The sequence below is a fragment of the Anser brachyrhynchus genome (genome assembly GCF_964034855.1).
Source record: "Anser brachyrhynchus genome assembly, chromosome: 8".
NCBI classification, from domain to species: Eukaryota; Metazoa; Chordata; class Aves; order Anseriformes; family Anatidae; genus Anser; species Anser brachyrhynchus.
Genome location: NC_137702.1, coordinates 31,648,392 through 31,661,000, shown reverse-complemented (window position 1 = coordinate 31,661,000; position 12,609 = coordinate 31,648,392). Strand labels below are relative to the sequence as shown.

Sequence of the window (12,609 nt, the reverse complement as noted above, 5' to 3'; positions counted from 1 at the left end):
CGCAAAAAGAAAAAGGAAGCTGCTAACAATTAAAATGTTTTCTTTTACAACAGTTTGCAATTTGGCTGGAAAAAAATGCCATTCTTAACCACGTCAGCAAAGTCCATAAAGTCTTCTCAAATGATCTGTGGAAAGTTGTTCAAATACTGAACACTTCTGAAAAACTTTGCAATTTTGCTCATCAGTAGGCTGTGGAATCTTTCAGAAAAAGGATCTAACAGCACTGTGTATCCAACAAACTTCAAAAGAATGAACCTGAACCTGAGACTAACAACTAGTTTACTTGCTCACTTCAGCAGTGAGAATGTTTTATGGTCTGCATTAACACTCTACTCCTGCAGACTAGCCTTGCTATGGACTCTACTGTTCCCATTGCCAGATACAAGCCAATGGATTTTTATGACAGATCAAGCCAAAGTAAAATAAATGAAAGAGGCAGAAACACTTTAAGACAAAAGTCTATTTACTGCCATGTAAAACATAGAAAACAAGAGAAAGAGAGAGAAATCTCACTGTACTCACTCACCTTCCACACAAGAGAAGTGCCTTGAAAAATTTGGTCTTAGCAAATGGATGCTGTAGCAAATTTCTTCACAAGTACTAGAACGCTTAATCTGGTAAGCTGTTATACAACAAAATGTAGCAAACCCTGCAACTCACGACCAGCTCAGGTTTATATAATAGGATATTCATGCTGGAGCTCTCCTCACCTTTCTCCCAACAGATCTTCCCCTCTCCCACACCTTACCTTGGTGTCTAACTTTTCATCTTTGTGCAAATATTTGACCTTATTTTCAAGGAATGGTAAATTTCTGCAATAACTAATAGTAAAGGTTAATTACTACATTTTCCTATCATTCAATTCCACCGTAATACAGCCACATTAAGCAGTTTGCCAAAATAACTAGGAAGTGATCACAAAACTACCTCCTGAACCTCAGTTCTCTGTTAGCAATGATAATGCGCTCCTTTATGCCATATGCTCCCAACAAAGGAAATCTATAATGTCAAGACCCTTCAGAAAAAAAGGCTCAGAACAAAGGCCTTTTCCTTTTTTCTTGTAAAGCATCTTAATAAGAAGGGTGAAGCCACAACCTCATTTTTTTGTATTGGATGATATTAAAAAAACAAAATGCACTTTCAGATAACTACCAGACCAGATGAAAGGTACTTGCAGGCTCTGCTACTTCTCAAAATCAATGTGATTGAAGGTTTCTTGCGACAATACTGAGCTTTTCATTTTTCATCAGATTTTGTTGGATTTCAAGAAATGCTAATATTAATCTTCATAATGAGCTTGACTTTACATCTTCATTCATCTGTATGTTTACCTACATACAGATGTATGTATACAAGCAGAGTCAGTACTTAAGTCAACCATTACTGTATAAACCGTGGGTTCACAGGTTAGGTTTTATTGTACATTTTGGCTTCCTAATAATCAGACAGGCCCTACTTCCACTTAAGACAAAAAGCCTATATAATACAGAAAGATGTCATCTGGAAGACACAGGTGTTTTCAGAACACCTCAAAGTAAGGCGTTGGGTAATGGCTGCAGTATGACACAGCACTGACTTCATGCTCTTTTTATACTCAGTCTGCCACAGAAAAAGAATATAAGAAAGGGATATTCAGTATTCACACCAACGTCACCTCATTTCAAGAGGCAAGGAACAAAGACTCACTTTTTTTTTTTTCAGTCTGTGTTTGGCTACAGAAGAAAAAAAGAGAAAGGAGAAAAAAAGTCTGATGATACACATAACATGCACAAGGTCTGTGTGGAAACTAGCAGAATAAACACTCCTCCAATAACAGTTCACCTGTACAAGAAATCAATCATCAAAATCTTAGCCTCCACCATTCTAAGGATGTCCTGGCCAAAAATACATTCTTTCTTGAGCTCCCTTGTTACACCTGAAAACACCTTTCTCTCTTCTGGCTGATCTTGCAGGCACATAACCCTTCAATCTCTCCCTCCAAGGGGATGGAATTCAGATGTTATTGGATGATATTCTTCCACTTCCCAACACACCCGACAGCCAAATGTGTGGGAAGAATTTTTAAAAATACCTTCTGAAGTTGTCAACATCAGTCGTCATAAGTTAAAAGGAAGGAAAAAATCCTTGTAAACTACTCAAATCATACTTCTGGTATGACAAACTAAATACTGCCAGCTTCAAAATATGCATTGATTAAAGACAATGAACAACCGAGCAAGAGAATCTGCTAAGGAAAATGTTTAAGTCTGAATAACTAGTCACTTAAAAATATATTTGATAAAATTATAATGTACTTGCAATTAATACTACAGCTGAAAAGAGTCCAACCCCAACACAAATTATTCAGTCCAGTGGCTGCAGAATAGCCAGGATTTCAGTAACTCAGAAACATTCAGCCTTTCTTTTTCTGTACTCTGAGGTTTATTCAATAGTTCTCTAGCACTGCTTCAATAAAGAATCTTTACACGGATATATCCTTTAATACTTAGCTGCTGATTCTAAGAAAACCTCCATCCTTCTACAACAATTGTACATGACCTCCTGTCCTCATTGCTGCTGTGAAGAACCCTGGAACACTCAGACCTGGACAGATTAAGCCATATTAATCATCTGCTTTCTCCAGGCCTTTGCCATCCTTACAGCCACACTTAATAAAGTAACTGTGCTAACTTTAACAAAATTTAAGTGTAGACACAACAGTATTATCAGAGATGCCCAAATCCTCCCCATCGTTCAATGATCAGATACATACTCTTACATTTATGAAAACTGCTGAATGGCCCTGAAGCAGCTCTGTGCTACTCCACACTTTTATAAATCTATTTGTGGGGAAAAACATTAGGATGCGTTGCCAATACTTGATATGTGAAAGCATGTTTCTTCACTGTAAAGTGACCTTTGCTAGGAACATTTTCAAAAGCATCTCCTTTCTACTGTGTTGAAAAAGTGAGGCTAAAAAGAACAGTCTTCTCAACAGGGCCAAGGCTGATGCCTGACAAATCAATGTGAAGACAATGCAGGCTCAAAGGGAGCCTGAGAAACTGGTGCATGGCTGCTTAGGTAGACAAAAATATTATAGAGATCAAATGGGATCAAATGTCTCCTTCGATTTGTCTCTGAAATCTTTTCACCTATGTAGATTTAAACAATACACAACTACTTAAGTATGAAGGTACAAGTTTGAACATGTTAAACATACTGTGTTTAAGTATACATACTGTAGACTGATGTTATTTGTACTGTAAACTAGGGTAAGACCCAGTGATTTTATCCTTGAGCAGCTTCTGCTTCACACACACACTCCTACTATATTCCTAAAGCCATTCCACACTTCTGTCTACAGCTCCACAACACTATGGACATGACTCATTCAAACACCAGTGGAAACAAGTGCAAACTTCTGTGACTAACTGCATAATGACCTGCAGTTTACACAAGAACAGGAGGGAATCTTCAGTAATCAAATCTCAGGAAAAGATAAAATATCATCTTCTCTGGAATTAAATAAGATCTTCACTCATTCATATTTGTTCAGAACGCCCCTGCAGAGCTAATGTTGTTACAGCCATTTGCTTTCATCATTTCCACTTGCTGCATCCCTCCACTTGCTGCATTTTACCTATCACAGCAGAAAATCTACTGCTTTCTACTTTTTCCAAGTCACTCTCTACTTCTGAACCACATACAGTACTGGTATCCACAAAAACCCAAACTAGGCACTTCTATTCTTATATTTTCCTTAACACTGAGGAGTCCCAGAGCCAAAGCTTTGTTCTTTAGAGCTATTCTTAAACTTTCTTTTTCCAAGACTTTCACAATGTTGTGAAAGCAGTGGCTGGGCAGCAGGACCAGGGCTTATCCAAACAGTCACTGCTTCTATACACTTCTCTGTATGTGCTGTAATCTGTTGATTTATACCTCCAGCTGGCAATTCTTTACAGTCAGTGCTTTAGTTACTGTAGTTGTTCAGGATCCAGTTATTCAGATTTTTTAAAACATTTTTAAATCACTTAATCTCAAAAAATTTGTCACACACTCAGTAGTATCACAGATTCTTCTAATTCATCTGAAATTCATGTAAATCTATGTAAAAAACATTATTCAGAAAGCACAGTTGTCATGTGGCTGATGTGTCTTTCAGAAACGTGTATTGGAACTGGAACACAGGAAAGTTAATCCCAAGAAGATGGTGGGAGGAAGAGCTCTCCTCCCTGTCTATTCCCTTACCCCAGTTTAAGAAGCTCACTGTATCAGACACCTCTCTATACAGGATGTTGTGAACAAGCATCAGCAATACATGAGATACTCCTCTGTTTGACATTGACATCCACTGGGTATATTCTTCTCAATTTCATTGATTTCCTCCACACTAATAGATCAGAAATTTGTAACCCTATATTACAATTAATTGCTCATCTCCTCTCCACCTCATCATAATAGATTGTATTTTGACAAGTGTGCCCTCCTGAGCTGCAACAAACTCAGCCCAGAACTCCAAAAACATGCAACCTTATCACCACTTGGCAAACAAACTGTGGCTTCTACAATACTTTCAGAGGCCAGCTTGTTTTGCTAACAAACATTTCTCGCTGGAAAGTGAAAGTACAGCTACAATTTGTAGTTTCAGCCAGTGTGCGACAGATTGATGGGTGCATGGCAGCGGACACACCATTAGTAAAACTTTTCGTAAAGAAATGGTCCACCATAATTATAAGCACAGCTGCCCTAGTACAACATTGACATGTTCTCTTCTCATTTATCGTGTTTTTGAAAAGAATGTCTCTAAAATGATTACTGCCCTCCTTCAAAAAGATTTATACTTGAATTAAGCACCTAAGCACAGGTGGGGGGAAAAATGTAGTTGCCTTTTTGCTATGTAATTTATACCTGAAAAGAGAACTGAAAAGAAAACCATCATATTTATCTGCAGGACTGGTGGTTCTTAACAGCAGGTACCAACGTACTGTTGTTATGTCCTGCAGTAATCATGGAAAGCAGAACTTTATTCACAGCATAAAAGGAGTGGAAAGAAAAATAAACGGTTACATGCGGACAGGAGGTAAGATGAGGGATGGTGAAACAAAGTACTGTTAGAAGAAGCAACACAGTACTTGGTACATACTTGGCAGCAGAAGAATCTGTCCACACAACAGACTGAGGGGCTGGAAAGGGAAGGCAGATGAGTCATACCAGAAATGAGCCCCGAAAGTTTAAGGTTAAGAAGATCTGATTCTGAATACAAGCAGAGAACATTAGGTATTCTCTGCTCATACAACAGAGCATTGCTTCTACCACAAATGTCTATCAGCTTTAGTGGATGGCTAACCTCCACCTCTGTGAAAGCATAGCTGAGATTTACAGGTGTACATGTGAATGGTCAGATCAAGAAAAACAATGGGAAACTTCTAGACAAAAAGCATGAAGCTTTGGCAGCTTCTCAGGAACCCTTCCTTTTGAAAAAGCATTTGTTTGCACATGGGAGAAGTCAAAAACATATTTAGTAGCTGTAAATTTACCATGCTCGTCTTACTCCTGTGAAAAAACACAACCACAAACAGTCTGTTACAGGTCTGTTACAGGAAAATAAAACTCATACTAAGAGGAAATGTCAAGCATTACACCAAAACCAATTATTTTTACTTCAAAAATTATGTGCTTTATAAAAAGTTCCTCCCCACCTTAAACAACAATTCAAAGGGAACCAAAGATCCATTAGTATTTATAACTCAATACCAACACCTTGCTAACTTCCAAATGTACTGCTCTCCAAGGACAGTTCTGCAGAGGACAGTGAATCTCTTTAGCTTTCTGTTGATAAAGTTGTCCTACTGATGTCAGTGGTACTAGTCAGTTTAAAATTGAACTTTTTTTTTCCTGGACAGTTATTTAAGATGCTATCACATATTTGAGAGAAGTATATAAGTTTCACCCAGCTCAATGTGCAGAGCCTTGAAGGTCAGAAATATTAAAGAGTACAGAACATCCTAAATGACCAGATAAACTAATCTTGTCTGAAATAACTCTCAACTACGGCCAACAGAAAGTCCAATGCTAGATGATAGCGCTTTATCTGATATTACGGGGAAAAAGAGCTGACACAGGAAAAACAACAAAGTCTGCTGATCAGTACTCAAATTAAAATAGACTGAAGTCTGGCTAAATATAAAGCTGGATACACCTACCGTACTTTCAGAACCACTAAGTGTATTCTTAGTGCTTGTACGTAGATTCTTTGGGCTAGTCTATAAACACCTCTTAGTTTACAGGATGTTTGTGACATTTTGATCTTTTGCAACAGGGTTCAGTGAGCACTGGAAGGTGTTAGAGATTGCTTGCCCATTTTCTCAGTGAAAGAATGAAGCTGACCCCAACCTACCCCTTACCTGTCCTACACCCAGCAGATTCAAAAAACATGTATTTTTTAAATCTATCAACAGATATGCATTTGAAGATTTTCTTCTTTAAATAAAGACATCATAAAACAAGGCCAAGGTAATTAAACATGGGTGAACTATGGATCAGGTGTCAAAGGGAAATTCCAGTTGTGCTTTATTTAGGATTAATTGTCAATATCAGATAAAAAAATATTACAAGTAGCTTTACAAGCTAAAACAAGAGTTCTTCTCATAAAACAGAATAGCTTTCAAGAGCTCAGTTACTTCTAATTTTGGCCATTGAATTATTTCCAAGAGACTCAAAAAAATCACATACAGGCTTTCTCAATAAATCTTTTTTTCCTCTTAAACTAGCACAGTTGTGCGTTCCCAAACCAAATAGAGAACACAATCTTCCTTTATTGAAAGCCGACAAAATACTTATTTTCCAAGTTTTCAGAAGTGACTATCACGTTTTTGCATCTTCATCTCGTGTGGTTTGTTTTTTTCCTGAAACATTTGCATGAAGTAGCTACTGAAACATTAGAAGAATGCTTTTGTACATCAGAATTATATTTTTCTACGTTAATCCAGAAGAAATCTAAAAATTCCACAAAGACATACTTTTCTGGTTGTAAAACTATAAAAACCCAACAGAACATAATCCTACAAATAAACAACTATACATATATTCCATCTTAGCTACAGAGCAATGTAATCAGTTAGCTGTCACGTAAGACAGGCGAGAAGTTTCTGGAAATCAAGAGTTCCATTAGGTAACCATACAATTTATTATCTTCTTTCCCTATTCTCCTTGCTTTGTCCTATTTTTTTGTCCCACAAAATTATGTATTTATATAAATATGTTTATTTATATAAATACATTTGATTAAAGACTGTATTACTCATTCTGAATTATCAAAAATGTTACCATAATTATGCTTTTAAAATTAGATGTTATCAAGCTTAAAGCTATGGACATGCCTGAGTCAAAGTTCAGTATAACCAGATCCACATGCACATGAACACTGCAGTCCTAATGACTGCTAGTTCTGCTGTGCTGATGCCAAATACAGCACCAAAGTTGAACAATGCATCATGAAGAAGTTTGACTAAAACATGTGTTCACACATTTTTTGTAAACAGCATTAATGCAATGAAAGACTGACTTACTCCTAATGAGAATATCCCCGTAACATTATACGTATGTCCCTGCAAGAATCAAACTATTACAGGGCTGTTTTCATAAAACACAGATAAGATAATGTGGACTTCCCTATACTGTCAGTCTCAACTAATTTCAATTTGAGTGTAAGTGTTAGAATATATACCTTAGCATATACAGCAGAACTCTTACCACGGGAAAATCTGACTTGCTCTCTCAGTTTTCTTTTAAAATATACTAGCGAATGGTACAGTCACCCAAAGGAGACTCAAGAAGTGACATATTTGCTGTCAAGTTGGCAGTACCTCCTGCTCCAATATAACGGGGCTGTCAGGTTATGGAGCAGACTGTATAAAGATCTGTTGTTAAAATTAAAGCAAAAGGCAGCAGTTGTTAACATAGTATCGCGTGTGTGTTTTAGCAAAGCCACTGGAAAATCAAACACAGAAACAGTACTTGCTGTTATGACTCAAAATATGCAAATTCTATGAATAGGCTAGACTGACAACATCCTTTGAATTTCTTATCATTTCAAAAGCTTTGTTTTCATTCTGATTAGGCAGAACTTCTTGACCTTTTCCTCGCAAGCATTCTGTTCTTACCCTTACAGCTTGTGCAGATGTGTTCTTCAGAGGACAAAGAAAGTTACCAGTTACAAGTATTCTATATTTAATATAGAAGTTCTGGTCTCCCAAGAGAAAAAAAAAACTCTTGCATATCATGTTTAGTAACTGCTCCTGGGAAGGAAGGCGTAAGAAAACTTCTAGGTATACCACCATATTCTTTTAATGGTAGCAACCATGGCTGCTTGGATTCTCTAAAAGTACGAGAATCAAAGAAGTAAATCATGTTAAGAAGTCAGTTTGTGTAAGCAGGTGTCTCAGAGGTCATTGACAGCAGAATACTGAACATGTTGAGGTCCTTTTTTCTTTTACAAGTAAAAGGGATATAGAGAAGAAAAATTTATTTTCAAGTGTTGAGAAAGTTTCATCTCGTATGCCACAAGCAAAAGCATACAAACAAAAACCACTGTACACACACAACCCCATATAATTAGAACTGTCGTTCCCTCATGAGGTTTGAGAACATATCCTGTAAATGAAAAGCAAACCGTGCATGCTTTTTCAGAAGTTGTTATTCGGTTACCTTTTCCTCAACCTTTATCTCTGTCACCCAAACAACTTGACACTCGCTCACCTTTGTGCCTTTAATAGATCCACTGTATTGCACTGAATTTTTCTTATGTTAGCTGAATAAAATGTCCCATTTTATAGACCTAAATATCAGAACAAACAAGGCTATTCACAAAATTATTTTTTGTGGCAATGAATATTGGTGCTGAAGACAGATTCCCAAAACAAAAGCTAGCTGTGAAAGCAGAATTCTTTCTCAAGAGTCATGGATATAACCAGAAGTTAGGCAAGGACTACTACAGCAATAGTATGATGAGCGTACTTTGGGTTCTACAGAGTCTTCAAGAACAACAGCTCACACATAGCTCTAGGTAGGGGGCAGCTAGAGTACCATTTTCTCCTTTCCTCCACACTTCATCCCTGTAAGCACTGAATCCAAATCCAAAACAAGTTTGACCAGTTTGATTTTCTGGTTAAAACTGCTCTGTTAGAACAATGCAAAGGGCCATTTCAAAGCAATTCAGTGATTTCTGATTCTTTATTTAAAAAGTTTCCTCCATGGGAACGGTATAGCGATGCCGGTACAAAAAATGTACCTTTTAAAGGTTCAGAGGCAAGACCTAGTCCTTTAAAATTATTGTTGCAAAGCTTCACAGATGTCTAAGAAAGACTAAATATCCAAATCACTAAGTCCCACAGACACAGTGGCATAGAAGGTAATTTTAAACAGGCATTCATATTTAACAGCCCATACTGACTGATCTTACTGGAAAAGGGAAATTATGTTGAAGCCTGAGATATTAAGTCAAAAAAGAAATTCTCAGAATTCCTGAAATTATGAATCAGATTCCCACACAAGCCCAAATATTGCATGTTTCACATTGTTTTTTTGTTTGTCTCCTCCCATCAAGAGCTAAACTGAGTACAAGCGAAGAAATCAACTTCCGTTAGCACACGAAGTTATAATAAACATCTGCACCACTAACTAGACATTTAGAGGTTTAGAGAAATACCTAAAAATTCCTACGCAACAAGCAAATGTAAATTAAGGTTTTACAAGTACCTGGCACGGAGTTTGTTGCTCCTTCCATTTGGTAGAGGATACTCTTCTATGACATCCTGTATAAAAGGTGGCTGCTGCCGGTGTGTTCTGGTGTATGGTAACGTTCCCATGTGGCTAAATATATCACAGGATCTAACGGGAACTGTCCCCTTCTTTTTCCTGGGGAGAGTGCCATGGATAGAGATGTCTTGAAAGGAGTCTGAGCGATGCTCAGCTAGTGAAGGTTTGCTGGTCAAAAGGTCCATGGAAGAAGCTAATGATAACTGATGATTCACCGGGACATTTCTGGGAAGACTTGCAAATTTCCCTGCAGCTATCATTCTTGGTTCTGGAAAAAAACAAAACAAAACAAAATCATAGCACATCAATCAAAGCCCCATTTTAATGGAAATTAAATACCACAATTAACAAAAGCACTTAAAACTGAACTTCTGCTTTGCTTTAAGGCAGTCAGCTACTTCAAGAGGTAGCCTGTATTATAATCAAGTCACGTTTGCTCCCAACTGCATGTGTCAAGCATGTGCATATTAACTTTTACATACCTGAGAAGTCACAACAAAAAACAACTGATCTGAGCACATATGCAACACCAGACCCTGAACTATTCTCCATTTTTCTGTATGAGGTTCCTCTTTTTTTTGCTTATTCACATTCTCTGAGGAGTCAGACATCAACTTAGAATCATTAACAAAAAGCAAAATTTTAAGAGCATTTGGGCAGAACTAAAAGGGCACTCCTACAGCTTGGTTTGGACATTTCTAAATCCAGTGGCTGGCACACTGTGAGGAAAATACTTCCTGAAAAGTCTTGCTCAAGTAATAAATCTAGCAGAGAACTGGTCACATATTTACAAAAAGCTGAGAACTAAAGGGCTCTACCCGAGAGATAAGGGCAGGAACAGATTACTGGAATTCTCTTCTGCACCATGCACAGACCGCTGGCTCAAATAATTGCTGACATTAGGGATTTGCATAGCTGTCAGTCTCTTGTTCCATCAGTTGTAACCTGCTGTACAGTACAGGTTTTTCTGTTGTCATGAGCAAAAAACCTCTGAGACAAACACTTCAGGCACATTAACAGATCCCTGTACTCGTCCTCAAAAAAAAAAAAAAAAAGCTCACTTCACTTCATAGTGTTACATGACAGAAGACAAGCTGCCTTATCCTATCCAGGTACGTTAGACTGCAAAAGCCATTCTATGGAATGAATGTCATAAAGTCAACTAATCCCACATTATTTGAGCCAGGTACTAGTCAACCAGGTGTCTCCTATGAAAACTAGAAAAAGTGCAAGAGCAGCACACACTGATATGAAATCAGAAGCCAGGAAAGCTTTTTGGAGATGGAAGTTAGAATCTGTTCTGACTTTAGTCTAGTTTCATGTCAGAAAAAAAGAGTAGTACCTCGAAGGTCCAACAGCCTGGAAGTCAGCTTCTTAAAGCTACACAAGAATTCCTCTGGTTTGGAGAAACGTACAGGTGTTGCAACAAAAACATAGCTGGCACTATACTCTCCTGCTCCCTTCTCCAGCCTCAGCATCACAAGGACTACGAAAGTGTCACTGCACTGAAACTACTGTTATTTCTGCTCAGAGATTATCACAACAGGCTTAGTTTTACAGTAACACTAAAGCTGATGTCAAATCAATGAAAGAATTCTGCTATCTTCTGTCAGCTGCACTGAAGAGAGATTCACAGGCTGGGTAAAGTTTCCAGACTTCCACCACAAACCCCTTCCCATTTCTCCCTTGTTGAAGGCCCTACGATAAATATTTGCTCATGATAAGAAACACTTAGATTATGATTTTTTTCACCTTCAAATCTACCAAGACTCTCAACATAGCTGCTATATACTTTAGTAGAAAAGCCTCTGGAAATAGCATCTCTTGTCAGAGAGAGAATCTGTTTGACCTCGGTCATGTTTCTTGTTGAAATGCGTAGAAAAGAGCTGAGAAGTTAAAAAAAAGTGAGATTGTTAGTTGTGTAGATCCAAATACAATTCAAAACTCTAGAGAAACCAAACCACACACTCACCAAAAATAATTATAATAAAAATATCTTTATCTTAAATTATCATATGGTCCCTTGATGTGAAATACTAAGTCACCTCTCCATTTATCAATTGCTTTGAAGACATAGTTTCTGCTGGTTAGTATTAAAAATATCACAATTATTTTCAAAACAAAACAAACAAAAAAAAGTGTTGTAAAGCCAGGCTTGTATTACAATTGTATTGCATCTATTATTAAGCAAAACAATTGGTCCAGAGGGGAAGCTCTAAAATGCAAACGTTTACCACAAGGCTACAATTTCCTAGCTAGAGCAAACTGACAGAGCTTATTTCCAGTAAATTAATTTATAAATTAATTTATTATTAGAGAGGAATAATAAAATTGATCTCAAGCAATACGGGGGGGGGAAGAGGAGGGGGAATAAGCTCCTTATAATTCACACAATCATTTGAAAACTCAACCTTTTTGTGTTTAATGTAGTAAGGAAGCAATCATCATTTATAAATGGCCTAAAAAATGGAGGCTAGCATGCTCATATGGCACAAATGTATTGTTATTCTCCTATTTTGGGGCTGCAAAGATTCTGTATTTAATAATAATATTTTCTTATTGGTTCACAAAAAAACACCTCCAAAACTCTGAATTCTGACTATTTAAGCGATTGTTTTATCCAGTCAGCAGGATTTTCCTTGGCCTTTCTGCAAGACCATCACTATGCTGAAATGAAACACAATAGTTCATGTGGACAGATAGCAAAACCAAGCAGGTATAAACAATAGACACTTCAGTTTAATAGCTGATACCAGCTGAGTCCATGATAGGTTTACGATGACAGTACACTCTCAATCACCACGTGTTTGAGGA

At 37.3% G+C, this 12,609-nt stretch overlaps 1 protein-coding gene across 7 annotated transcripts in view; it reads right to left on the bottom strand.

Annotated features, from left to right (window-relative positions):
- Positions 1-12,609, bottom strand: part of BCAR3 (BCAR3 adaptor protein, NSP family member) — a 97,367-nt gene that overhangs the window by 37,336 nt on the left and 47,422 nt on the right. For all 7 annotated transcript variants that reach the window (XM_080602873.1, XM_080602872.1, XM_080602875.1 and 4 more), the window contains exon 2: positions 9,736-10,063. In XM_080602873.1, the coding sequence (XP_080458999.1) occupies positions 9,736-10,055 (320 nt within the window). In that variant the 5' untranslated portion in view covers positions 10,056-10,063. The remainder of the gene's footprint in view (positions 1-9,735; positions 10,064-12,609) is intronic.